Genomic DNA, 27,835 nt, shown 5'->3' on the forward strand with positions numbered 1-27,835 from the left:
TTCACTGGGGAGACTCTGTATGAGAAGTTCCAGTCCCTTACCTGAATTAGAACTTGGCATTGTTCACACAGAACTAGAAAGCATGGCAGAGCAAAACCCAGCTGGCTTGTATCCAAATACAGACGGGATGGTCTGTGGTAAGAATGTGGTCATCCCAGCCTGGAAGGCTAGTGCCATAGGGTGACCGTTGTTGCCTGGGATGGAGGTGTCTCCCGGGATGTAGGACATTCAGTGCTAAAACCAGGATAGCCTGAGGCATGGTTGGTTCACCCCGTGAACCCAGTGCAGACTGGAGGGGTTAGTAAATCATGGCTGTTTCTTGGATGCTTGAAAAACTTGCAGCTGTTTGAGACACAGAAGAGTTTTTAGATACCCTTACCTTAACTTTCTACCACAAAGACCATGAACATCTATAGTCTTCCTCTTGTGCTGAAGTTAACACATTTAATAGACAGGAGACATTTGGGTGGGCCATTCCTAACTTCATTCTTTCCTGGGGTAGGGATGCTATTATTTAAAATGCATTTTAGTTTCTACAACCCCAAGACTTTATCCTCCAAGAAAGAAAGGAAGAAGTCCCATAAGAATTCACTATTTTTCCCCCAGAAGCCCAGCATGGACTCCTGTGTGCCCAGGCTGTGGCCACAGCATAGACTGGGAGGCTCACACAATGGACATTTATTTCTCCCAGTTCTGGGGGCCGGAAGTTGAAGATCGAGGTGCTGATGGATTTGGTGCCTGGTTGGGGCTGTCTGTCCGCTTTGCCGGATGGTTATCTTGTGGGGTCCTAACATGGTGGAGACAGCGATCGTGTCTCGTGTCCCTTTTGATCAGGGCACTAATCCCATCCATGGGGCTCTACTCTCACATATTCATCACCTCCCAGAGGCCCCCCCCCCCCCCATTTTCACACTGGGGATTAGGGCATCATCAGGAATTTTGGATGTACACGTTCAGTCCCTGGCCGACTCCAATGTGATATATATTCAAAATGCCTAGTCCACCATCCACGTTGAAACCCAGGTCTTCAATCAGATGGGACACTTGGTGAGAGGTGACCATACCTCATGACTTCATCCCACCGCAGGCCTGTCTGGGTGAGTGGGTACCAGTGGGGGTGGCCGGGGTGGGCAGCTGTCACAATTTCCAAAGGGGACCGGGGACCCTGCCTCTCTCTCCACCCTGTCATGACCTTTTGGGTTTATTTCCCCCATCAATTCTTGAGGCAGCATCCTGCACATATGGAACCAGAGTGGCTCTGGGTTTCCCACTGGGTGCTGGAGAGGAAGGGGGTCTGTGCCTCATCCCACTGCCATCTTAGCCACTAGCCTGCAGCTTTGCTGGGCCGCAGTCCATGGGATGAGGGTGGGAAGGAGCAGGAACAGCGCTGCCCACAGCCCATTCCCACCCACTGTGTACTCTGCCCTCCTCTATCCAGCACTGGCTCTCATTGCTGACAGTGTGAAGGGAAGTGCTCAAAATTTCCCACTCTGCTTTTCCATTCTTGAGTGGCGATGGCTTCCCCCAGCTCCCACAGGAGACTGAAGACCACTGTGGGACACGAGCGCTTGTCCCACTCCACCCTCCCCACCTCACATGTTGAACCCAGAGAAAGCCAGGGGAGTAGGGGGCCAAGGGCTGCACTGACTTGAAAAAAAAAAAAAAGCTCCAGAGGGCAGCCATGTTTCTTCTGCCCAGAGTAGAGGCCAGCGGAGTCAGCGGCCTTCCCCCGCAGCCTCTCCAGGCCAGCCTCACTCCTGCTCAGCTGCCTTCACTCCCTTACCCTGCCTCTCCTGACCTCTAGCCCATTTACCACCATTCACTCCCTGCCTCGTTTTACTGGGCTCTTTCCCTCTGTTACCAATCTCACCATTATGTTTAGTGCTGCATCCATGCTGGGGGGCAAGCTCTGAGGGATGGGGACATTGTGTCTTGGTTACTGTTGTGTCCTCAGCTCTTGCTGGGTGTTCAGCCTCATTTGGTGAATGACTGCATAAGTAAAGAGAAGCTTCCTCATGCTCCTCTCTAGGCTCCAAACAACTCTGAGGCAGGCTTCATTTTCAAAACACCAACCCCAGCACTTCCAAGATTCCTCTCATTAGCCTTTTATTTTCAATCCCTATTATCTTCCTGTAAGAAGGGGGGCTTTTTCCAGAATTTTATTGCTCCAAATCTGACTCCAGGTCTAGGCCAGGGGCTTTCTATGCACAGGTGCCATACCCTGTATTCACATACCAGAAGTTGTCAACTTGTGAAGAGAGGCTCTGCAGCCCCAGTAGCGCCGATGGGTAAAAAATTTTATTGGCAAGAAAAACCACTTGGGCGGTAAAAAAAGAAAAATTCTTTATAGAAGCACCAGATCACCCCTAAGGGTATCCACTGTCAAAATGTGGCCCGCAGGAAATCCGCAGTATCTGTGGCCTGCGGGAGCAAACAGCCCTAACAGTCTGTCGAATTCCTTCTTGCTGGAGAGATTGATAGGTCACCCTCAGTGTCAGCGCCCAGGCATGACCAAAGCTCTCTCTGGGGGGAGGGGAGTTTGGGGGGGTGGGTGGTCTCAGTCCGCCATGTTGGGCCTGGCCTTCCCCAGTATAGTGTGCTGGGCCACGCCAGTGTAGAACGCGGGTTTGGCTTTCGGGGCCTGCCTGGACTTCACAGCCACCTCTGGGGCCCTGCAAAGGAGCAGAAGGTGGGGTGAGTGTGGTGTCCCTCAGACCTCCTCACGGTTCCCCCACCAGGCCCAGCCCTTGCCGCGGTGAAGGGGAGCATCGAAGTTGCTGAGCTACAGGTCCTGAAGGGGCCTGGGGAGGGAGGGAAGATAGAAGAGAATCCTTGCACGGGATTTTTTTTCTCCTGCTTTCTAATTCCTCACGACCATTGTCACTGTGTTGAGAGAATCAGCCCTTGGCTGGCTCAGTGAGCGAAACACAGGCAGAGAGGTTGGGGCTGGAGGCCTTGCTGGCTCAGGGCTAAAGGGGCCCCAGATCAGGATGTCAGCCAAGAGACAGTGCCCCCTGCTGGCTGGCCTCCTCGCCTTCCATGCTTCCAGGATCTTCCCTTGGCAATCTGCCCACAGGCTCTGGGCAACCCAGGCTCTGTGAGGGTGTGGCCTGTTCTCTGCTCACTGGCTGAGAAAGACTTAGGACCAGCCTTCATGGAGAAGTCAGAGGGCTCTCAGCGCACCACCCCCTCCCCCAACCCTGACAGGCACCCTGAGAACGAAGAGAAGCCAAAGCAGGCCTCCAGCAGGCCAAGCCAGAGCACACTGTGCCCTTGCCTTCCAGCAGGGGAGAGGATGGGCAGGCGCTGGTCTCCAGGAGGGAGAATCCTAGTATGTGTTTCTGACATGATTCAAGAGCTAATCTCTTCTTAGTATCTGGGCAAGGGAGCTATTTTACAGCTGGGTTTTCAAAGGAACCACGGGTCCTGCCCAGTTGGTGAGTTATGGGAAGTCAGTTAATAAAATTTTCCACAGAAAGCTCCACAGACCCTTACAGAACCAGCTTCCTTTGAGATCGGAATGGCAAAGGAAACATTGTAAGTGGAAGCCAACTCACTTGGACAGGACGTCCACTGTCTGCTGGGTGGCCAGAGTCCTCTTGTCCTGCGGTCCGTACAAGAGGGTCTGAATCTGAAGACACTGCAGGACACCAAGTGATAATCATGAGGTCATACAAGTGCCACTGTGAGCGTTTTGCAGGAAAAACAAGTCTCTCTTGAATAAAGACCCATGCCTGACCTTCAATTTGGATCCTCTGAGGGATCCAGGAAACACATGTAAAGTTTTAACACTATTTCACAGAACTCCCCGGGACAAGCTGTATGCAAACTATGTTTATAATCATTTTAGAAGATAAGGTAACAGCATTGTTATTGACTGGGGATGGCCTCTAGTTTCCGTTTTAAAATGAGCCTTGGGGCTCCTGGGTGGCTCAGTGGGTTAAGCCTCTGCCTTCAGCTCAGGTCATGATCTCAGGGTCCTGGGATCAAGTCCCGCATTGGGTTCTCCGCACAGCGGGGAGCCTGCTCCCCCCACCCCGCCCACCTGCCTCTCTGCCTACTTGTGATCTCTGTCTATCGAATAAATAAAGAAAAAAATCTTTAAAAAAAATAAATAAAATGAGCCTTATAATAGCCCAGAAAAGTTTTTTAATGCTTTTGCCTATTGTTGTTGTTGTTAAAAAATGCTTTATCTTATATGCGATTTTTATATTCATTACTATACAGTAATTTCTTAGGAGTTAACTGTTCAGCCTATGTCTTTACCCAGGGCTAGCTCTGGCTTGACTTCTCCCCTCTCCATATTGGGTTGCCATTTGGTTGCCTGGACCAGGCAAGGGAAAACTCAAGGAAAGGATAAAGATGAAAGTTGGGCTCCCAAATGGCCAAAACCCAAAAATGGTTTTCATCCAGAGATAGACAAATAGACCAATAAGGACATGGAAGAGGATGTCTTGAGAGATGACAGAACAACACTTGAGAGATGACAGAAGTGGCCCTGAAGGGTCTAGGGGCAAGAACTAAACTGGAAAATAAGTGGAACTTCTGGATGAAAGCATTGAAGATTTATCTTTATCATCTTGAGGCATGGAAATATTTCTTAAACAAGATCCAGACAAACCAAAAGTAGGAGACTGATAAAATTTAACTGTATTAAAATTCAAAACATCTATGCACCAAAATTCACCTTAAGCAAAGCACAAAGAGGGAAAGGACAAAAGACAATGAGGGAAAATACTCACACAATACTGAGAAGGGATTAGTATTAAGAACTTATAAAGAACTCCTATAAGGTATAGGAAAAGCAACCTGCCAATAGAAAATAATCAAGACATAAACATATCATTCAAACAAGTTGAAAACTAAGTGGTAATAAACACACCTAAGCTCACTAGTAATCAGAAGCGCAAACTAAAACTTCAATGAGGTTGTCCCTTTACCTATTACATTGCAAAAGTCCTAGCCTGATCATGGTAATACTAAGCTCTGTCAAAGGTATTAAGCAAGAAAAACTTTTTTTAATATTGATTGTGGGTGTTGAAATTGGTATGATCACTTTTTAGAACAACTTGGCAATATTTAGTGATGGATAGGTAAATTGTGACATATATGTATTGTATTTGTAAAGTATCATATAGATTTTTGATGTGCTTGTATGTGTCCATGTAGATGAATCTCATGATCATAGACCAAAAAAAAGGAAACTACAGATAAATGCATTATATATTGTGTATTATTATAATATATATTACATATATCATTTATATGAAGCTTAAGAAGCATGTAAAGCAAGGCCACAGTAAAATAATTAAGAAAACATGGGAATGATATCAAATTCAGGACAGTGATCATCTGGAAGTGGGGTGGAAAAAGGAAGAGTGGGGATTTCAACTGTAGGGTCATGTCTTATTGCTTTTATTGAATTAGTGAGCTCAAAGGTGTTTGTTACATTCTTCATGCTTTTCTGCATATTTGAAATATTTGATATTTTTAAAATATTGAATTGGTTTTTCTACATGGTAACAGCTTGAGTCAAAAAAAAGTGTGAGGGTTTGAGGACTTGTACTGAAGACTGTTTATTCGTTCTGATCTGCCAACCGTTTTTAGGTCTTTGAGAAAATTCAAATGCAAGCAGCCAAAATGCTTTGTCTTTGTAAGATGTGGAAAATATCAAAATCGTCTGAATGTTTGGTTCAATCTGAGGAACTGAGAAAGTGGTTCTGGAATCTGAGAATCGGGCTGTCTTCTGGAGGAAAGAAATATTATTAGACGAAGCTATGACAGGGTTCTCTTTTAAAATAACAGATCGTCATTCTGTTGGCTGAATTATGTAACACCAGGAATTAGCATCCTGGTTCTGTTATTCCATTTAGCAGATGATCCAAATTCTCCAAAATCCCACCCCCTCCATCCAGCAAGCCCCAACCATTCTGAATCTGCACCGGGGCCATGGCCAGGTCTAGCCTAGGCGAAGTGCTGCTCATTCCATGGGGTTCAGCCAACACTGCTTTAATCCACATATAAACTGTGAACTTGGGAAATGCAGGAACCTGAGAAAGTTCTGTACTGCTTTTGGGGACGGGTTTCACCGACACCCACGACACTTGATGGGAACTCTTCCAGCCCTCCTCTCCTCCGTGGCTCCCCGCTGTTGGAAGCCTGGGGGCGTCTCCACACAGGGCCCGGCAGAGACTGTGCTCAGGAAGGGACTATAATCAGGAAGCAAACAACCTTTCCCCTAGCTCCAGCTTGGCAGTAAGAGGCCTCCATCCAGGGCTAACATTCTTGCCAGAACGAACTTCATTTTCTCCTATGTGGCCAGAAATACCTTAATCCAGTGTAAAAGATCAGGTCTAATTTTAAACCCACCTGACTCCTCTGTTTACATATTTATGAGTGCCCCCGATGCAACTCATTTTGAGATGAGCTGATGTCAACATGCCTTGGTGCTAACTCGTTCACCGTGACATTAGAATTTTACTGACATTATAATGATTATTTGAGACGGTCTGAGGTCTCCATTTACCCTGCCTTAACAGATGGCCTCCAAAATCCAAAAGTCAGGAAGAATTTCCATCCTACCCCTTTGGTTCCCAAAGTTTCTCCCTGGACCCTCATTCCCTAGGGAAAGACATCCTACTAGCTAAATAGTCACAGATTCCTGGGAACAATGACATGGCAATTGACAGAGCTTTAGACAAATTCTCACTGGTTTAACCAGCGACCTCCATTCTAGACCTCGGGTTCTGATCCTTTTCCCCGGGGGAAAATGTTTGTAGAGAGACTAAAGGTAGGAGAGAGGGTCATAATCAATACTCAAGCCCAAGAGAGGCGAGCCCCTCCCCCATCCCCATCCCTACTCCTTAGACCCCCGGTAGTCAAGACTCTTCTCTTCCTGGCATTAATAGATTTTTATAAAGGCTACTTATCCTCATTAAGAAGATCTGCCCCAAATTCTAGCTGAAGTGAGAAGAGACGTAAAGGGTTGCTAACTAAGAGAGGGAAATGGGTCCTCAGCCCCCGCCTAATCTCCTTTACAAGGACAGCTCCCACGGACACCAAACCAGGCGCCACGTCAGAATCATTCACCCATGAGCTGGAATAGTCTCCAAGAGCTACCTTTTTAGAAGAGTGAAATAACCCCTCTCCAACCCTTGCTAGAAAATGTCTACATAACCACGTATTTATCTAAGAAACGTAAATTCAATTTCTCAATATTGTGCTCCCCTCAGCTAAATTTGTTTAAGCATTTTTGCATGAAATAGGTGTTCCAATTTTTTTGTTAAAAATATCGACATCGACAGAGACCGAGTCAATAGATTGTTCACTGAACCTACTGGGAGCCACGCATTGTAAATACCCCTCTGAACTCAGACTATATGGAGCCCAAAGACACGGCTGGACGACGGGGCTCCAGGGATCCATCAGCTACCGAAACCTCCAGCAAGGGAGCTTCCTGGTGGGTGCAGCGTGATAAACCTTCGCCCTCCGAAGCCAGGCAAGTTCCGTAGTTGCAAGAGTGCTGTTGGCTAAGTGCTGCTTCGCTTAGTCATTCATGGTTGCCGAGGTCATTTAGAAACAACCTTAAGCACTTGATGTGGAATTGAAAAAAAGTCTTTTTGAAGTGACTGAGTTTGGAGAGCTAGGTTCCTAAGGGGCTCCTGAGACAAAGCAGCTGGGATAGGAGCCATCGGTTGGTGTCTTCCTAGCTCTAGTCTACCTCTGGGCCCCGGAGCTCACGCCCTTCCCAGTGTGGTTGGGGGAGGGGGTGGCTTGGCGGGGGCAGGTCTGGCATGGAAGTTAGCTGACTCAGTCTACTTGGGCTTCAGAAAACCCCAAGAGCGAACTACCCTAACTCACAAAGAAGCCTATCTCCTGGTTTGGGCCAGAATCTCTGTTTACGTATTTATGAGCGCCTCTGAAGCAACTCGTTTGTCCTGACCGCCTGCAAGGCCATTCCTTTATTTCCCAGCAGAACTGGATTGGGGGGGGTGCTTAGCCCTCCCCTCCTCCATCAACCTCCAGCCTTAAGTCCTAGAACTGCCTCACCCTTCTTATCAGGGAATGTCAGACAATGGAATCGCTGATGCGATGCGTCCTCCTTACTAACGGAGGCCGGGCAGCAAGGCCATCAGCTGAAGAGCCAGCTGCAAGGCCACGTGGCTCAGTTATGGAAAAGTGACAGACTTTGTCCCGCCTGGTAAGGGTCCATGCCAAGCCTGTCATGCTATCACATGTGTTTTGTGATACAAAGCCAGGGAAAGGTACGTTTATAAAGAACGACTCTCACGATATGAAGTCACTACTCCTCTTAACACGTCATCCGTCAAAGGAGATACTCCCTGCCTGTGGCGGAGAATTACCCAGAAACTCACGAACTGTGCCTCTGTGTTCATGTCAGTTCTCAAGGCTGGTATTAAGAAAAAAAAGATATCAGAACCCAAAACATGTGGAAGGGCGAAAGGTCTTCAAGGTTTAGAAAAACACAAATAGGCTTTCACCGACGAATCTTTACCAGGCAGGCAGAAGTGATTTACTCAAATGATGACCTTGGGAGAACCGAAAGGACAAACCGGAACACAATTCACCAGCTGGCATTTTTCCTGCAGAAACAGGGGCACACCCGAGCCCTACCCGGCAACCACCCTTGCCCTCACTGGGCCCGCATCATCCTCCGTGGCCGCTCGTTCCTGTGGCAGGTGTTTGCAGAGCTCCCACCATCTGCCACCCTGTGTACCCCTCAGTGACAGAGCAGAGAGGGGCAGCTGAAGGCCTTCGTGAGGTGACATGTGAGTTGAGGCCTGCAAGATGGGGAGTCAGCCCTGTGAAGAGCTGTCGGGGGGTGGGGGTTCCCAGGAAGGAGGGCTGGGAAGTGTTTGAAGAAGGATACTGATTCCCCTTCTCTCTTCTTCTCTCTCTCTCTCAGGTACACACACACACACACACACACTCACACATCATGCAAGCACACCCCCGTGCAGCTCCCTGACCCGGAGACCCACTAATTCCGAGCCCTACCTGCTGCACAGGTGGGTAGGAAGCCTCCCATGACACAAGGACAGCTAAAGTGGGACCAGGGGCCCCAGGACCAGGGACGAGGGAGATGAGGAAGAAAGGGGGGGCCCATGGACTGCCACTCACACAGCTGCCAAGAGCGGACCCCGTCCGCAAAGCTCTCCCTTGAGTGTCTGCTGAGTGCCCCCCTAGGAAGTGTTCACGGCATCCTCGTCTCCCTCACTCCTCACCTCCGAGCTGCCATGTGCCGTGGCTTCTACATCCTTATCGACATCCCTCGACTCCCCCACGACTCTGCTCCATCCCCTGGCCACTGTCTTGGAGCAAGCTACCATCACCTTTCTCCAGGACAGCTGCAACACAAATATTTGAGGACAAACGCGTCAGTGGGACTTGCGGGCGTCGGGGGCGGGGGGTCCAGCTGCGCACCCACGTGTCAGGCAAGGCAGCCAGCTTTTTGTACAGAAGCTGGACTTGCCCGTTTCAGAGCCAGAGAGACAAGAGGTCCAGACCCTGTTCAAGCTAACCCTTTCAGGCTGACTTTCTGGGGCTGGTTTCCCTCTTGATGTGGAGCTCAGCCATGTCACCTGGGTCCTTCCTGAACTGGTGTGGTCACACCAGCCATCTCTTTTTTTTTTTTTTTTTTAAAGATTTTATTTATTTATTTTACAAAGATCACAAGTAGTCAGAGAGGCAGGCAGAGAGAGAGAGAGGGGGAAGCAGGCTCCTTGCTGAGCAGAGAGCCCGACATGGGGCTTGATCCCAGGACCCTGAGATCATGACCTGAGCTGAAGGCAGAGGCTTAACCACTGAGCCACCTAGGTGCCCCCAGCCATCTCTTTTTAAAATATTTTATTTATTTATTTGTCATAGAGAGCACAAGCAGGGGGAGCACAGGCAGAGGGAGAAGCAGGCTCCCCACTGAGCAAGGAGCCCAACGCGGGACTCGATCCCAGCACCCCGGGATCATGACCTGAGCCAGAGGCAGACGCTTCACCGACTGAGCCACCCAGGTGCCCCTCACACCAGCCACTCCTGACCATCACTCTTTCCACTTGTTTAAGGTCACGCTGAATTTCCGCGGGAGATTTTGCCTTTCCCTCCATCGCTGGCTATGCACCCATAAACTCACAGTTGTCCCTCCTCTAGTGGGGCTCTAACAATTCGCTAATCTCAGGCCTGGATGGTCTGTCCTGACCCCCAGTTCTGTGCCCTCCGGACTCCGAGGCCAGTTTAGGGACTTTGAAGGCACTAAGCACCCCACAAGCAATAGTTCTCCTAGCTGAGGCACTTTCCACAGCAAACGTAGCCTTGCTACCCCAACTCCACCCTGTCCCTGGGTGTTTTCTAGGGGACAGCAAAGGTGGAGAGGTGCTGTACTTGGGCTGTCCTCATGGGGCCCCTTCCTGGCAGCTGGGGGACTTCTCTCATTCCCACCTAGCCTACAGCCGGCAAGGGAGGCTCCACCTTTCCCCCACATAAGGTCAAAACTGGATGACCTTGATCCCTTTAACCATCCGCTCCCATGGTCATACCGTATCAACCGACTTACAGACAACTTGGAGGAAGGAGCGATCGGAACATCTTCCAGCGTGCTTCTCAACCCAAGAACAGGATTTTTTTTTTTTTTAGGAACAGGATTTTTTTGATGTGAAATTCACGTCATGACCTCCTCTCTTCCCAAAAAGGATTGGAGGGGATCTGTCGCAGCCCGGCGATGGGTTTAGTCAGTGACCGTTAGGGAAGTCAGGATCAAGGACAAATAAATAAGACCGCACCTGAAAACAGTGTGGTGAACACGGGGCTGTATGAGGACTCCAAAAGTGCCCTGGATTTCCTGGTATCCCGGGCAACCAGGAAAACACCACACAGGCTAAAGGGAAAGTAAAACTCGGTGGTCTGTGGACGGAATGACAGTGTGTGAATTATGTATAAAAGACAGCTGTCAACCAGAAAGTTCTGGGTGCTTGGCCGGCTGGAGGAACGGCAGGTCTAGGGTCTTAATCCATGACCACACAAGACCCTTCCAGGGATGGCTTTTTCATCTATAACCTACGAGCAAAAACCATTTTCTTCCACCTTTCTTCAACTGATTCATCATAGTGGGAGAGAGGTCACGTAACATCGTGTTATTCTTTTATGGAAATGTTTACTGTTGGAAGCTATGAGGTGGTCAGGCAGTGGACCGACCCCCGATAAGGACAGTACTCACTAGGGGATTGGCTACCCCAACTCCACCCTGTCCCTGGGTCCAGGGTGAGTCCTGAGAGACTACTGACCTGGGAGACAGTCTTTGGGAACGCTTTTTTTGCAGCTTTTCACTGGGATGAAAATGATGGCAGTGACAGCCATCCTAGAATCAACCCAGGGCTCTATGTTGCACAAGCACGTAGAACTTTTGCTGTGGAAATTTCCATCTGGAGCCAAAAGATTTCTCCCTTTGCACCCTGCAGGCAGATGCCTTTGAAAAACAGATCAGTAATATGGTTTTCCTCTCGGTAATTTAATCCCACGGTCTGCTTTGTTTCTCGTGCCTTCCTGTCTTTTTTCGGGCCCACAGGACCATGCCCGGGCCATTCAGCCCAGGAGGGCACATCTGGAAAAGCCAGTGTTCACTGAATTCCTGTTCCAGAGTTGACAACGTGGGGGATGCAGCTGTTGTTGTGATAAAAAGGAGAGAAGCTCTCGGCCGGGAGGTTTAGAAACCTGCCGCCGGCTCCACAGAGCCCAGTGCCAAGTATGGCGACTGGGAGAGCCGGGCTCACAGCAGGCAGATGTGCAGGGCGTGTTTCACGTCTTGTGTCCGTGCCCCAGCGTTCACAGCGTGGCCAGCCCTGTCCTCAGATGGGCACAAGCAGGGGAGGGGCAGTGAGGACCGTGTGGACCACAGCCCGCGTGACAACAGACACAAGTTTCAACCCTTTCTTCTCACTTTCTGGCAAATGGCCCGATAGCTTTAAAATGTCAAAGTCATGGTGTTCGGGACTGATGGTTAATGAGGCCAGACTGAAGGGAGAAAATGTCACTGACGTCCAGGGCAGCCTTTGGGAGTGATGAAACCTGACAGTGTCTCGAGGCTGACCTGATCTTAAGCCCCGTGGGTGGGCATGGGGCCCAGAGCAGGGATCTCAACCTTCTCCCAGAAGCTAAAATGCAGATCCCTGGGCCCCAGGACCCCTGCCCGAGAGTTGGGTGACCTTCCCCCATGCCTGGTGAACCTTACTTAAGATGAACCTGCCCAGGTACAACTCACTTGTTTCCAGGCACCTCTGCCCCTTCCCTTGAAGACAGGGCTCCTAAGGTCTGACATGCAGGGCTATGAGGATGAGGAACGACATACGAGCCACTCTGGGCAGCAGCCACCTGGCCCTGAGCCGGAGGTCGGTCATGGTACCTGCTCTGCCCCACGGGAGACAGCAGGGTCCTCATGAAGGTTCATGTGGCTCCTACTCAAGTTTGCCAGCTCCCCCCACTCCTGGGGTCCCTCCCCGGCCCAGAGTTGAGTGACCAGGCTGAACCCTCAGCAGAGGAATCACAGCAGAGGCTCCTAAGGGCAGGCAGTGCCTCGGCCAGGAGAGCTCTGCCCTCTCCTCCTTCTGGGGCTCTGGGGCCCCCTGGGCCCTGCTGGATCCTGCTGCTCCTGAAAGCAGCCTCCCTGCCCTCCCCTCCTTCCATCCCCGGCACAATGTGGGGGAAGGAAGTCTGGGTGTTGCTATTACTACCATTTCACAGAGGTTTCTCGTCTTCCTCAAGCCTCTTGCCCTTGATTCTTGGCCCATTCCAGTCCATTCTCCACACGGTCCTCACTATGATTTCTCTTTTTTTAAAATCCAAAGTACAAATATAGACCTGTGGTGTCCTGCTTAAAATTCCCTTCATGGCTCCTAGTTGCTTAAGGCAACGTTCAGAAAACTTCTTCTGCGAAGGGCCACGCAATAAATATTGCGGGTTTTTGTCTCTACATATAGAGACAAAAATGGTGGCTTACTGTGTAGGCACGTACAGAACAAGAGGGAGAGCAAACTTCCTCGAGTTTTTTGTTTTGTTTTGTTTTGTTTTTAAAGATTTTATTTATTTATCTGACAGAGAGAGATCACAAGCAGGCAGAGAGGCAGACAGAGAGAGAGGAGGAAGCAGGCTCCCTGCTGAGCAGAGAGCCCAATGCGGGGCTCGATTCCAGGATCCCGAGACCATGACCTGAGCCGAAGGCAGCGGCCCAACCCACTGAGCCACCCAGGCGCCCCCCTCGAGTTTGTTTTATCAGTGAAATTACACGTAGGTGTTTTTGGAATCTAGTTTTACTCAGGAGAATAGGTTTCTTTCTTGGTACAGGTAAGACTTCCCTTAGTGAGGGCTCAGTTAATGTTCCCTATACTCCAATCGATTTACGATCACTTGTAAAATGATGACAGGTTTTATGACTATCTGTAAACACCATTTTTAACTTGGCGTATATCCTTAACTGTAATGAAATAAACACAGACAGTGCACTGGCCATTGTTTGGGACCCCTACTTGAAGGATCACATCTCCGCTCCTTAACTTACAAACATGGCTGCCAAGACTTGCCCCCATGTCTTTCTCAGATGATTTCCTGCCAGATGGTCGGCCCTAACTAGTTTTTGCTTCTTAAAGAGGCTTTACTCTCTCACCCCCGAACTTCTTCTTCGCCCCATTTCCAACCTGGGAATTCCTGTCTCTGTTGGGTCTTTTTTAGGACTACTTATCTGTGGACACCTTCCCTAAGCCCCTTTCCTCCCACAGATCTCGGTGTGGACCTGGAGAATTTAGCACATGATACCACAGTTGGGGGTTTACAATCTGTAACTCCCTCATTGGCCTGGAACATTCTCAGGGAGGAAGCTATTGGATGCCTAGTGGACCCATTGCACGTGTTTCAACAACCGGGAGGGGCTCTCTCTGGGACCCTGTCTCAGGTTTTCTGACTATGGGACTGTGTTTCCTGCACCGTCTCCACCCTGGGCCACCCAGCCACCATGAGGGAGCCATGTTCTTACATCCAACCAAGGCCCTGGCCTCATCTGATTGATCCAGGGTGAGCACTTGATTCAAGTCAGGTCTATAGCCCTTTCCTTAGGATCTTTCAAGCTATGACTGGGAAATGGCGCAGGGGTAGGAAGTAAAACTGGAGGGCTGGCAGCCATGATCTCCATCTTAAAGGAAGACTGCCATGACAGGCAGGAGTCTGGGGCAGAGATAGCCTTGGAACATTCTCCTGAGGCTTAGCTGTGTCCTGCTTTGCTAATCATCTGCTTATTGGCCTTTCCCTGGAAACCATAAGACAAGAGATACCCCTTTATATCTGAGCTGGTTTGACTGTTTTCTTTCAGTGGTAATCCAAAGACTCCTTCTTACTCTGATCTTGGCATTCTCCTCACCGGGTCACTGGTTCCCCAATGTTTTTTTAAGGATAGGAAGTCTTTGTTCAAACAAAATCTTGCTGAGAAGCCCGAGGTGAACCAGGAGAAGTGCAGAATAGATTACCTCGTCTGAACCTCTTCGTGCCAAAGCCCCACTCCACCAACTCCTGACCTTACAGTCAAGGCTGAGACACTCAAGTCTTTGTAAAAAAACAGAAGTAAAGGTATCGACTCTTCAAGTCACGATAGGGCTTAAATAAGTCAATATGTGTAAATCATTCAGCACAGTTCAGGGGATATAACAATCAGTTAATAAGTATGAGCTCAGAAGTGGAAGATGGAGAAGCCCAGGGCAACCGCCATCTTAGCTTCCCTCCTCCGTCTTCCCTCAATAATGTCTTTGGCACATGTATAATGTTTAGATTATCTGAAATGATCAGTTTAACATATCTCCCCGCTCAGACTGGAAAGTCTCATGGAGACAAGAAGCATATTTGTCTTGATCATTGTTTTTCCCCAGGTCTGCTGAGCACAGCTACTGGTGCACAAAAGGTGACTGATAACTACCATTGACTGTGTGATAATTGATATATGTATCATGTTGTTAAAAACTAAGCACCATGCATGTTACCAAATCTGATGCCTTCTGCCACAGATTCAGAAAAGTCCTAAGAAGAGAAGAAGGCTCAATGCATAGGGCAGCCCACTCAGAACTAAAGTTAATTCTTTTGGTTTGGTCAGTTATGTTACTTAGAGGTTCCCAGGATTTCCCCATTTTAACACTAATTCATGTAATGAAAACACAACATGACAAAATTTATGGGATACATTTAAAGCAATAAGAAAAGGAAAAGCCACAGCCTAAAACACTATGTCAGTAAAAATGAAAACAAATGAGTTCAAGTCCCAATTCAAAAAGGAAAAACTCCAACAAAGTAAAACAAAGTAAGTCATGAGAAAAGAAAAAATAAAGATAAAATCAGAAATTAGTGAAACAGAATAGGAAGGCAATTGACCTATGGAGTTTGAAAAACTGACAAAATAGACAAACCACTAACTAACTCAGTCAATGGAAAAAGTGAGGAAATTCAAATAAAAAATGAAGAAATTATAATGAGAAGAGAACTATGAAAAAAGCAGAGATTTTAAAAATTCATGAAATTACTTTACAAATCTCCATGCAAATCATTCTGAAAATGATAGTGAAATAGATACAGTTCACTAAAATGACCTCATCGGAGATAGAAAGCTTCAACAGAGCAATTTTTTATAGAGAAATAGAGAAGATTATCAAGAAATTCCCTGCCATTCAAAAATAGCACCAGGCCTAAAAAGTTTCACAGGGGGTACAAACCTTCAAAGACTAGATAGTTTTAGTGTGTGCATAAATTCCTTCAGGCATAGAAAATAAAGGTAAATTTCCAAATTATTTTTATGAAGCAAATATAACATTGTTACTTAAACAAATATCACTTACCAATACTGATGCAAAAAATCCTAAAATAAATATTAGCAAACAAATCAACATTATACTGAGAAAATAGTTCAATATGACTATGGGGATTTATTCCAGGAATACAAGGTTGGTTCAATATTATAATAAAATACACCATATTAAGTGATCTAAAAAGAATCATATGTTTATTTCCATTGATGCTGAAAAAGTCTTTGATAAAAATCTAGCACTTATTTCTAATAAAAAAACACTCATGAAAATAGAAATTGACAGATATTTCCTTATCATGATAAAATATATAAACCTTAGTCCAAAGCCAGCATCTACTATATGAAGAATCATTATAAATATTTCCACTAAGATCAGAATAAGAATGCCTATTATCTCTACCATTACTTATTATTGTACTGGAGGTATGAGCCAATGCAATTAGACAAGAGAAATCAATTAGAGGCAAAAGAATTGGAAAACAGAAAGTAAAAGTATTTGCAGATGATGTAATAGTACACCTGAAAAACTTGAAAGAACTGATGCTCAAATGAACTCAAACAAGAAAAGAATTAAGCAAGATATCAAAATAAAATTAACAGAGAGAAACCAACAGTTTGCATACACATATACACACACATACATATAATATTAGACAGAACTCCATTTATAACAGCATTATGATTAAGGAAGAGGAATGTTTAGAAATCAGCCTAATAAGAAATGTGCAGAATTTATACAGGTTACACTTTAAAATGTGCCTGAATGATAAATATAAATGTCTACTTATGAGTAGACATGAACAAATATAAAGACATCCCTTGTTCTCAGTCTTCCAGAAGTTTATAAATAACATGATCCTCCAAAAAATACCACCAAACTTCTTATGGAGCTAGGCAGGTTGATACTAAAATTCATGTGGAAAAATAAATACGCAAAAATGTTTAGAAAACCTGATACTCTAGGGAGATTAAAAAACCCTGAGGGGAGTGGTGTTCTACCAGCTATTAAATCACGCTATGAAATCTCTATAATTAAGACAATGAGGCACTGGAATTCGAATAAACAAAAAGACAAATGGAAGAGACCAGAAATGGAAGAGACCCGAAATCCAGAAATCCACTCGAGCATACACAGAAGTGTAGTACATGATGAACGTGTTCTCTCAAATCACTGGAGCACAGATGGGTTCTTTGACAAAGGGTGCTGGGCAACTGGGTATCCATTTGAAAAAAAGATAATGTTGGATCCTTACCTCACACCTTCCACACAAACAAACCCCCGATTTAAAAAGAAACTAGAAGAACACACACAAGAATTCAAGAATTCCTCCATAAACTGACTCTACAAAAAGAGTACAATAAAATAAAAGATTGATGAATGGCCTTAGGCAAAAATTTGAAAATAACTGCATGCTAAAATAAAAAAATCACTGATAATTCATTTAACAACATATGTGTATAAGAGGATGACTCTACTGTTTATCCAAGAAGTGTTGGCTTAGCTTGGCTGCAGAAGTGGTCATCTTACCTAAATGAGCCACTGATAAAGTTTCACTTAAAAACAGAATGGTAGAGGGAGAGAAAGTTCACCGTGGGGAGGGTTTAGTCAGGTTAGTATTGAGTCCAGCTTTACCTTCTTCAGTTTCCTGTGGGCCCCAGCGTGGTTCCCCTGGGCCAGGTCGGCCCCACCCAACAACCGGTAGGTCTCGGCTACCTCGGGACTGAGATCACCACACACTGCCACTTTGGCTTCCAGGGACTCTCTCAGGATTGAGGTTGCTTTCTGTGACAGGAACAAAGGTTAAAGTTTGGTTAGAAAATTCAAAGGCTCATAAAGAAAAATGCCCCTTAAGAAAATGATGTAAATGGGGACAGCCGGGTGGCTCAGTTGGTTAAGAGTCTGACTCTTGGATTTGGCTCAGGGAATCAAGCCCCGAGTTGGGCTCCACAGTCAGCACAAGTCTGCTGGGATGTTCTCTCCCTCTGCCCTTCCCCCCACCACTCACACACTCTCTCTCTCTCTCTCTCTCAAATAAATAAATAAATCTTTTAAAAAAAGAAAATGGGGGTGCCTGTGTGGCTCAGTTGGTTGGGTGGCTGCCTTCGGCTTCTGTCACAATCCCCGGGTCCGGGAACTGAGCCCCACATTGGGCTCTCGGCTCAATGGGGAGTCCCTCTGCCTCTGCCTCTCCCCTGCTCATGCTCTCCCTTATCAAATGAATAAATAAAAGAAAATGTTGTAACTGATGTGTATTTTCACTCTTCAGGGATTGGGTTTGGGTTGTGTCCCATGAGCTGAGCCTACTTTCCCTAAACAGAACACAGGAAATGGCATATATATGGGCAGGGAGATGTTAACCACAGAGAGAGAACACACAAAAGACACATGGAGAACAAAGCCACCCCAGGTATTACGGGAATTCATTTTAGCTGAGTAGTAAGAACAGAAGCTAACAGGTAAAACTGCGCTGAGCAGTTTACCTGCGTGAGCTCATTTAATTCTGTCTCTTTCAGGTAAGTATTAATCCTCACTGAACAGAGGAGGAAACTGAGGCACAGAGCAGTCGAGAAACTTGCTCAGGATCAGACCGCTCCCCAGTGTTTGACCTGGGACCTGAATCTGGCCCATAATTTTAATCCTTTTCAGTTGCAGGCTCTTTTTCCTCTGCGCACAGTGACGTTCTTACGTAAGTGAAAATTAGAGTTTCCTGGTAATTCATGTACTTAAAAAACATCCAGAACATATTCCAGATGTTTCTATTTCTCATAAGAAATACTTTAGGAAACCAAAAGCAAACATTCTAATATGGCAAAAAAAAAAAAATTGAATATATTTGACATTTTGTGTGCTTTATCAGATTTATTTATGCCAACATTGAATAAAACACATGCGTTGGTCAGAAACCAGGATCTTCTGATATTAATCTCTTCAGTCAGACCCCAAGACATACAGAGGGAAAGCCCTGCCTGCCCATTGCCCACATGTCTCCTGAAGTTCTTCCATGGTCTTGTACGTCCACAAAAGCATGATTACGGCGAGACACAAACACTGAATTTCAGAGCCAAATAAGGCTGGAACCAGTTAAAGAGCTTCCCCATACAGCCCTGAAGACATCCTGATAAGCCTTCCACAGATAGAAGGAGCTGGCAAAGCTTTACTCAGTTTACCGGCAATAATATGAGTAAAGTGCTAGGGGTGGGGTGTGGGGTGTGAAACGGCCAAGGCACCGATAAGGCAGAAACAAATTTTTCACGGAAAGATGGAATCACCCTCGGAGGAGAGAAACTGTAAATTGTGAAGTGTGTGACCTACCTTGGTGTGTGGGGAACTTGCCTGATGCTGAAGCCCATTATGTCCTTTGTGCGTCCCAACCCCCACCCCCAGCATCTGCGAACGAGGATTTGGCAAGGTGTGGGTGTTGGGCTTGGCAACTTGTCCGTGGAAATTGGTCGTCAGGTTTTGAGGAGCCAGTGATGGAAAGAAGAACCAGACTCTTTTTGCTAAAGGAGGTTTTCAATGCCATTTCTAGCCTGACAGGGGAAACTAGACATAGATGTGCATGAACTTGAATGGCCGGTGGAGATGGCAATGGAAGAGAGGTCACATGGGTGGGAACAGAGACAGCGTCACTCTGTGAGAGGCAGAACAGCATAATGGAGAGGAATGAAGGAAAAATAGGACCTGTGTGGGCTGAGGAGAGGTTACATGGGAAACTGGGAGCCCAGGGGTGAGGTGGGAGAAGGGCAAGGCCAGCCAGTGGGTTCATCTGACTGCAGCGGGGAGAGTAGAGCGGGGGGTCGGGGGGGTGAGGCGGGGAGTCATGGACCAGGCTGGTGGTTGGTGGAGGGCCTTCATGCCAGGGTCGGGAGTTTGGATTTTCTTATGGGGAATAAGAAGCTGGAGAAGGTTCTTGAGCAGGAAAGCAGGAAAGAGTAGAAGGTGATTGAGCATGAAGCTAGAAGATAAGCCCACGCATGTCTTAATCTCCGACAGAGTGACCTTCACTTGCATTTTACCTTTAAAGACATTTTCCTTCCCAAGGATCACTTTCCTCCTAGCACAGGGCTCTAGCCCATGTAGGGGCAGTGTCTGCATCTGGGGTGGTCTGAGCACAGTACCATGCTCACATCTGGGACTGTCCTCGGGGCCCAACATTGTTGGCCACCTCCTGTGAGTACTCACAGGGAGAGGGCTGCGACCACATTGAGCACCGTGCAAGGCCGCCATGTCTGGTGGGGCAGGTTGTGTCCTGTACAAGGGCAGGAGAGCGAGGACAGTTGAAATCTAACCTGTGTGTGCTCTCCAAGCAATGTGCTCTGGCACGAGCTGCAGCCACCCGAGGAAGAGGCAGCTTTTTCTATTCCTACCAGGGCACCAGAAGGGTTGGCAGGGGACTAAACAAAAGAGCCAGTTTGCTAAAATCTCCCAAGGAGGCTGAGGGGAGCGAGGTACAGCTTTAGTTCAATACCACTGATCTGGGTGACTAGGGCAAGGGCGGTGAAGTGTGGCGTCGGTGACAGACACCAGGGCAGGAAGCCAGACAAGAATGGGGGGCAGGAAGGGGGAGGGCAGATGCCCTGTGGCAGCTAGAGCAGTCAGGCGACCCAGAGCCAAGCCTCCACCTGCCCAGCTGCTCATGGCTCCCCACCACCAGCAAAAGGGTCCCTGCTCTTACGGAATCCAGTCCAGTCAGGGGATAGGTAGTACACGTCCACACATAACTTACTATTCTTATTATATTGTTATATTATTCCTATACCATGCCTTTCATATTGTTTTATAATCATTTATTTTCGAGAGAGAGACAGCATGAGTGGGAGGAGGAAAGGGAGAGAGAATCTCCGTGACTAGCACAGAGTCCGACAGGGGGCTAGATCTCACGACCCCAGGATCATGACCTGACCTGAAACCAAGGGTCGGATGTTCAAGGGACTGTGCCAACCAAGCACCCCTTATCTTATTATTGTGTCAAAAGGATTCTATGATGAACAATAATGGGAAGAATCTAATGAAGCCTGGGGAAAGGACTTAGGCCAGCGGGTGAGCGCTCAGAATGGATCCACACTCGCCGGACCAGCGAGGAAGAGCTTTCCACGAGCTGGAAACGAGAGCTGGAAACGAGAGCTGGCCGCTCCTGGGAGTGCAGATTAGAAAAGGCCAATGTGGCCTGAAACTGAGCAGACTAAGGGACGGAGCGGAAGTAAGACCGGAGATGTCAGTGGAATCCAGATTGCGTTGAAGCTGTGGTGAGAAGTACAGGATTCTGATTTATTTTAAGGGCACTGAGCAGCCACTGGAGTATTTTGCCAATGGGGGTTCACTGATCAGATCTGTGTTTTGAAAAGGTCACCATCGCTTCCTTATTCAGAATGGATGAGTAAAAGGCAAGAGTGGAAAAGGCAGCTGGGGGACCAGAGTCTGTTCGTGTGGTCCAGGCAGGAGGTGATGACTGGCGGAGGGGGACATGACCACCAGTACATTCTGGAGATAAAAACGACCGATGAGCTGGAAGTGGTAAGGCATGACGTGAGCAGACTCCCCCATTTCCCCTCTAGACTCCTGACCCACGTGCTCTCCACAGAACTTCTCCAGATATTCTAGAAGCTGAGGCCCCTGGAAGGTCCCTTTCTACTCAGTAGGATGATCTAGAAAAATATGTAAACTCCCATTCGTTATGGCTCCTGTGGTCCTACTTTGGCCTGACGAACATGGGTGCTTCTAGATTAAAAACCCACGTTCCTTAAGCTCCTGTCCATTGAGAGTAGGGAAAGGGGTTAATTCTACAGACCAGCAGAGGAAATACAACCTTTTCATCTCAAGGATTTGCTTTGATAGGTTCATTTGAAAAAAAAATTATATATATATACATATATATGTGTATATATATATATATATATATATATATATATACACACACACACATACATACATATATATCTCAAGCCACAGCAAGTGGCTTTCTGGTAGCTGTTTGGCTTTGCATAGAATATGTTCCCAAGGGTTTAATTACCAGTGAATATAAACTCTGGGTCTTGTTCCATTTTTACAAGCCATAAAAAAGCATGCTTGTATGGTTCCATGGACTGTGGGCTGTAACTTCTGTGCTGTGTAGCTCTCATTAGGGATGTAAATTCCATCCATAACCCAAAATAAGGAGAGAGGGATCAGCCCCATTAATGGTCACCCTCTATCCCAGCCAGAAGCACAGGCTGTGAGAAGCAGGGTCTGCCCACTGGGTTTCCAAGGTTTCTAGTCTTTTAGGATCCTCTGTGGAGGCTGGGGGCCATGGGATCTACATTCTCAGGAATAGTTTTCATTTCCCAAGGCTAAGTATCTGGGAGTGGCCCAAGAGAGGCCTCCTGGGATTATCTACCCCTGTCCCCATGGAGTCTGGCACATGCCTCGGACATAGTGGGCTTAACGGATGTTTGCTGCACGAAGGAGTGGCCTTTTGGATGTCAACTCATGTGCATGGAGTACAGAGTAGTCGACTCTGGGCCAAACTCACTTACCTCTTTTTGTCCAGTGGCTTGTAGAAAATGGCAATAATCATCTTGAATTGAAAGAAATTTGGCCTTTCCCGTCCCTTCAGCATCCTTAAGGTTTGCCATGCTCTCTTGAAAATACTGCTCGGCCACATCTGAAGAAAAGCATCATAACGACATTGGAAGATTGTTTGCGGAGTTGAAATGGGGGCAGGATAAATATGCTTTTAGTGGTGCTGAACGATCTGACAAGAGGACCGAGCTAATCTGCCCGGTTTTTCAGGAAAGACTGAGGTCTCAGAAGGATACGGCAATTGATGTTCCTTGGTTTTCATACACTTTAGCTCTCCCAGCAACATGGTGAGCAAAGCTAATGCCAACGGGGAAAACATTCCCCAGACCTGGACACACTGGCAATGTTTTCAGGCTGATTAACCATTAATTCTTCCTGTAAATCTGGTTGTTGCTCACAGAGGATAGGGCTTCCAAGGACTCTGTTATCTTAGAACCTAGTTCTACAACATTAAAATTTGGGAAACTATGGCTGACACGCCACTGAAGGAAGATACCCAACCATTCCACACACATAAACATACCGGTCATAATATGGTGAACATGTTTTTAAATGTATGCCAACCTTGAAAGCAAGAAAAGGAAAACCTCAGGTATAGAAAACGAAGAAGGAACTAGAAGCCGGAGCAGTGAGTGGGGGTTGAACCTGAGTGGTCCATCAGCATCTATTCTACAAGAATGAGCACTAGAGATGAGGCCTGAGGACTCAGTGTGGTAAGAAGATGGAATAGAGGGGTGCCTGGGTGGCTCAGTGTGTTAAAGCCTCTGCCTTCAGCTCGGGTCATGATTTCAGGGTCCTGGGATCGAGCCCCACATCGGGCTCTCTGCTCAGCGGGAAGCCTGCTTCCCCCTCTCTCTCTGCCTGCCTCTCTGCCTACTTGTGATCTCTGTCTGTCAAATAAATAAATAAAATCTTAAAAAAAAAAAAAAGAAGAAGAAGAAGATGGAATAGAGCTCCCAACAAAAAGCCAGTGTGCTGGGTGGAATTCTAGGATGGCACTGTATGCCCCTCGCTTTTGTCAAATCCCTGCCCTGTGATGGTGGGTAGGACTTGCCCGATAGGATGAGCTATTACTCCTGTGATGAGGTTATACGAAATGACATGGTTGACTTTAAGGAAGTGAGATTATCCCTTGGGCTTTACCGACTCACCTGATCCCATTCAAAGCCGAGTTTTCTCCAGCTGGTAGCAGAAAAGGCAGCCAGAGAGATTCAAAGCATCAGAGGGATTAGACAACGAGGTTCTCCATTGGTGAGATGGAAGGAACCATGGTATGAGGACCCAAGAGTGGCCTGTAGGTACCGAGGGAGGTCCCTGGCCAATAACCAGCAAGAAAATGGGGTTTTAAGACTTCTGACATAAGGAACTGAGTTTCTTAGTTCCTTGGGTTCCAATGGGTTTAAGCAATTGTCATTGGTTATGCAGCAGAAGAAAACTAACACAGTCAGGAATCCCTACAATAAGATAAAAACAATTGTATGGTCCGAGATGAGGCCTCACAGTTATCCCACCCACCAGAGGCCATCGGTGGCTAGAAACAGAGCATCTGAAACGGGGATAGCATATATGGGGCAGGTACATGAGTGAGTTTCTTTTTTTTTTAGATTTTATTTATTTATTTGACAGACAGAGATCACAAGCAGGCAGAGAGGCAGGCAAGCAGGCTCCCTGCCGAGCAGAGAGCCGGATGCGGGACCCGATCTCAGGACCCTGGGATCATGACCTGAGCCGAAGGCAGAAGCTTTAACCCACTGCGCCACCCAGGTGTCCCCATGAGTGAGTCTGAATCAATATCAACTACTTGGTTTGGAAATTCTGAGCCAAGAAATTAACTGGGAATGAGTCTGAAACTGGAGAAATCATAGGGCTCCAGCACAGGCATCAGCAAACGTCTTCTGTGAAGGACCAGATGGTAAATCATTTAGGCTTTGGGGGGCACATGGGCTTGGTCTCAGCTATTCACCTCTGCTGTTGAGGCACCAAAGCTTCCATAAACGAATGGTAACACATAAATGAATGGACGTGACTGTGTGCCGGGAGAACTTTATTAACTAATACAAGTAGCAAGCGGGACCACCAACCCCCGCTCTGGCAGAGGAAAAGGCAGTATCTTCCTCTCCCGGGAACGTGGGACTCCCGCGGAAGCCCCTGCTGGAGACGACCTCACAGCGACACATGACAAACACGCAACATTTGCCGGAGAAGACGATGACCCACGTGTACAGTGGCCGACTGGACATCGCCTCTCGGAAATCTCATGTGTATCGTTTAGTGCAAATACATACGAGCAAGAAGACAAAACATAATCTTCTACTTCTTTGCATTTCCTCTGCATCGGCTTATGTCCCCTTTATCACCTCCAATTTTGCATTTGTGCGTCCTTGCTATTTTCTTGATTAGACCAGCTAGTGTCTTCTCTATTTTAATAACTTTCCCAAAGAATCCCCCCCTTGAATTCATTTTGCTCCTACTGTGACATGAATGCCAGGTGCTTCCAAAGAGGCCCGCATGAATACAGCATTCCAGAAGTCACGGAGGAACAGGAATTGGGTCAGCCTGTCCAGAGAAGGTGTCTGTTCCCGAGGCTGCACTCAGAGGGGGCCTGGGTTCGGGTGCCGGCTCTGATGTCTAGTCGTCCAAGATGATTACTGCCATTTTCTACAAGTCACTGACCTTAGTGCCTCCATCTGGAAAGGGGGAACATAACACTAGCATCTTCTTTATAGGGTTGTCAGGAGTAAGTGGGTTCATGCATATAAACAACTGAGGACATGTCTAACCCCTAGTCCGTGCTTCGTAAATGGTCATTTGAATTCAGGGACAGCTTGGAGGATCGTGGTTACGGACGACCTCTGTTGCCCATGCAAGGTTGACTAGCAGGGACACCAGAAGCAGAGGTGGACATTGAGACATTAACAGGACAGGAGCACTATGAAAATGAGGAGTGGTGAAAAGGCACAGAAGCCTGGGCTCATCGGCACCTCGTGCCCACCTCGAGAGTTTTGAGAACACTGAAATTCACACTGAGCATGTTGGTCTCAAGAAATGATTCAAGTACTCGCCATGTGATCTGTTTTAGAAAGGAGACACCTGCGTAATGCGTCTACCGAATCTAGTTAACCAAGAGAAAAGTTAGGTCTGTGAACAAGTTAAGTTTCAGTTCTCTGCAAGACTTACTTTGCTTAGCACCTAGGTAGTTGCCGGACAGAAGCAGGAATTCTGTTGGGAGGGGAGTTTTCTGGAGAGGTGTCCGCGCCAGCCAGCCCCCAGAGTTTGTAGCGAGACAGAAGTTGATTGAACTGGAATTCCCTGTTCCTTTCTCTCAGTGGGGGGAGGGGGTCTGTCCCCTACTAGACCAGCAGCTGGACGTCTTGGGTATTTACTCAAAATTTTCTCTTGGTAGCAGACAATTCTACCAAGTAGAAAATCTCTTCACTTGTAGTGCACTCATGGGAGAAAGCATTACAGATTTAATGTGCAAACTAAGTATTAATTTTGGCCACTCTGATAATCTCATGACAGCAAATGTGGGGATGATGTCGCATTTATTTTGTTGATTTTAAAAGCATTACAGAGATGAACATTCCAGGTCTAAAAATTAACAGAGATATTTAGGAGTGGAGTGCTTTTGCTCTTTTAATAGTCTGTCTAATTGGGAATTAACCAAAGAATGAAACTGAGCCCTTCTTGAAGACCAAAGATCTTTCTGAGTCTCAGCCTTGTTCCCCTGAGATGAGTCCTTACCGTAAAGACCGGCAGATGTCAAGCATATAGGAAGCGGTTGGGGCTGGGCAAGCAGGGAATGAGTTTCAGACTTTGGGCTTTGGCAGAAGTGGTGCCCTACTCAAAGGAGGAGGCAAAAGGGATGGAAATAGTTCCTTCCTCTTTCTGAGTAAGGAGCTGGTCTCTCAGACACAGGAGGACGCAATTGAGCTTGTTACCTTTCTAGCCCCAAGTCCTGCTACTTCTTAGTATCCCTTCCCCTAGGAGTCACATGCTGACCAGCTGCCCCTCTAGAGGGTACCCCATTTAAGCCGGTCCCCTAGACCCGAGAGCCACCTGCTCCTTTCCCTTAGTGTAGCTGATCTCACAGAGATGCTGGGAGAGAGGGAGCCGATTGGCCTAACTCAAACTAGTACATAAATGGCTCAACCTTGGACTCAGAGAGGCCTGAGTATGCTTGTTAGCACATGTGGATTTCTGGAAGAGGGAGTGAGAGTGAGGGAGAGGAAGGAAGGGGAGAGAGGAAGTGATTTATTTATTAAGGCAGCGGGGTTACTGACGTGAACACAAGCCTGGTGTGGTGGTGGTAGGGCATCAGAGACGGCCCCTGCCCTGGAGTCTGCCCTCTGAAGGTGCTGCCTGCAAGGTCACTGGTCAGACGGGGTGAGGGTGGGGGAGGGGTTCTGTGACAGCTATTGGCCCATATAAGTTGGCCACACATCAGGCATCCTGTCGGGGCCCTTGTAGATCAGAAGAGCCTTCAGTTTGGGAACAGAAGAAGGTGTTGGGCATGCCCTGTGGGTGGGTGCCTTCCCTGTCTCTAAAATTTGAAACTTTTATTTTTACCTAGGATACAGGAAAACTCCTTTACTGCAAGACTCTCATGTGTTTCCCTCACCTGTTTAACTCCCAAATTAGGTGTCTGACCTGCGAACCACATGATCAGTCTTCGTGGGGAGAGCACAGTTGTCCTGTCACTACAACTAAGGAGTGACTCCCTGATGAGCAGTCTGTTCTTCTGGGAGTGGGCATCCGCCTGGCAGTCCATGGTGGGCAAGTGATTTCCATGGAGACAGAAGGTCAAGCAGGGTGGGGAGATGCTGCGCCCCAGCCCAGACCTCGTGCCCTGAACCCAGGTGTGTGTTCACACAGAGCCGGCCATTTCAGTGCGCTCACAATGGCCATCCCCAGCTTGGAAAACCTCTTCTAGAATCATCTGCAACCTGACGCCAGTGGCCTTGGCAGAAGATGAGGTCATTTTCTAAAGCACAGAAGCATGACTTAGCTTGTAAATCCGAGCCCCGGCGGCACAGGTGTCCCCAGGTCAGGAGTCCTCTCCCGTTTCCACTGCAACACAATGTTTAGATGTCTGTGAGTGAGCTCGAGGGAGGAAGTGTGGCCCGGTGGGCAGGGGGGCTTAATGTCTCCTGGAGGCCCTGCCAGACTTTTCTTTTAAAGAGCAAGAGGAATGCGGGGTTAGAGTCTGACACACTGGAGGTTAGGAGGCTTTTAATTAAAACAAATTCCAGTGACTCTGGGCTCATTTTCTTAAGGTTGTCCTAAGGCAAGAGCTGAACAGTGAGGGCAGCTTTCATTAAGAGGGAGGACTGCATGTACTATGTGACAATACTCTTTTGTTAACAGTCTTGGGAAATAATCTGTACCACGTCCTCGAAGCAAAAGCTTTAAGGACCGCAGGGAAGCTAGCCTGG

The 27,835-nt window shown here is 47.4% G+C and overlaps 1 protein-coding gene across 6 annotated transcripts in view; it reads right to left on the reverse strand.

Moving 5' to 3' along the window:
* Nucleotides 1-1,936: 1,936 nt before the first annotated feature.
* The window catches only part of TTC23 (tetratricopeptide repeat domain 23), a 105,415-nt gene continuing 79,516 nt past the window's right edge, over nt 1,937-27,835 (reverse strand). For 3 of the 6 annotated variants that reach the window (XM_047736381.1, XM_047736382.1, XM_047736378.1), the window contains exons 8-12: nt 22,355-22,482; nt 17,475-17,624; nt 9,246-9,368; nt 3,558-3,640; nt 1,937-2,672 (exon numbers count right to left, since the gene is read on the reverse strand). In XM_047736381.1, the coding sequence (XP_047592337.1) occupies nt 2,558-2,672; nt 3,558-3,640; nt 9,246-9,368; nt 17,475-17,624; nt 22,355-22,482 (599 nt within the window). In that variant the 3' untranslated portion in view covers nt 1,937-2,557. Of the gene's footprint in view, nt 2,673-3,557; nt 3,641-8,359; nt 8,802-9,245; nt 9,369-17,474; nt 17,625-22,354; nt 22,483-27,835 lie in introns of those variants that run through there. The other 3 variants (XM_047736380.1, XM_047736383.1, XM_047736379.1) reach the window with 3 other exon arrangements.

This window comes from Lutra lutra, chromosome 7 (assembly GCF_902655055.1).
Source record: "Lutra lutra chromosome 7, mLutLut1.2, whole genome shotgun sequence".
Taxonomy (NCBI): Eukaryota; Metazoa; Chordata; class Mammalia; order Carnivora; family Mustelidae; genus Lutra; species Lutra lutra.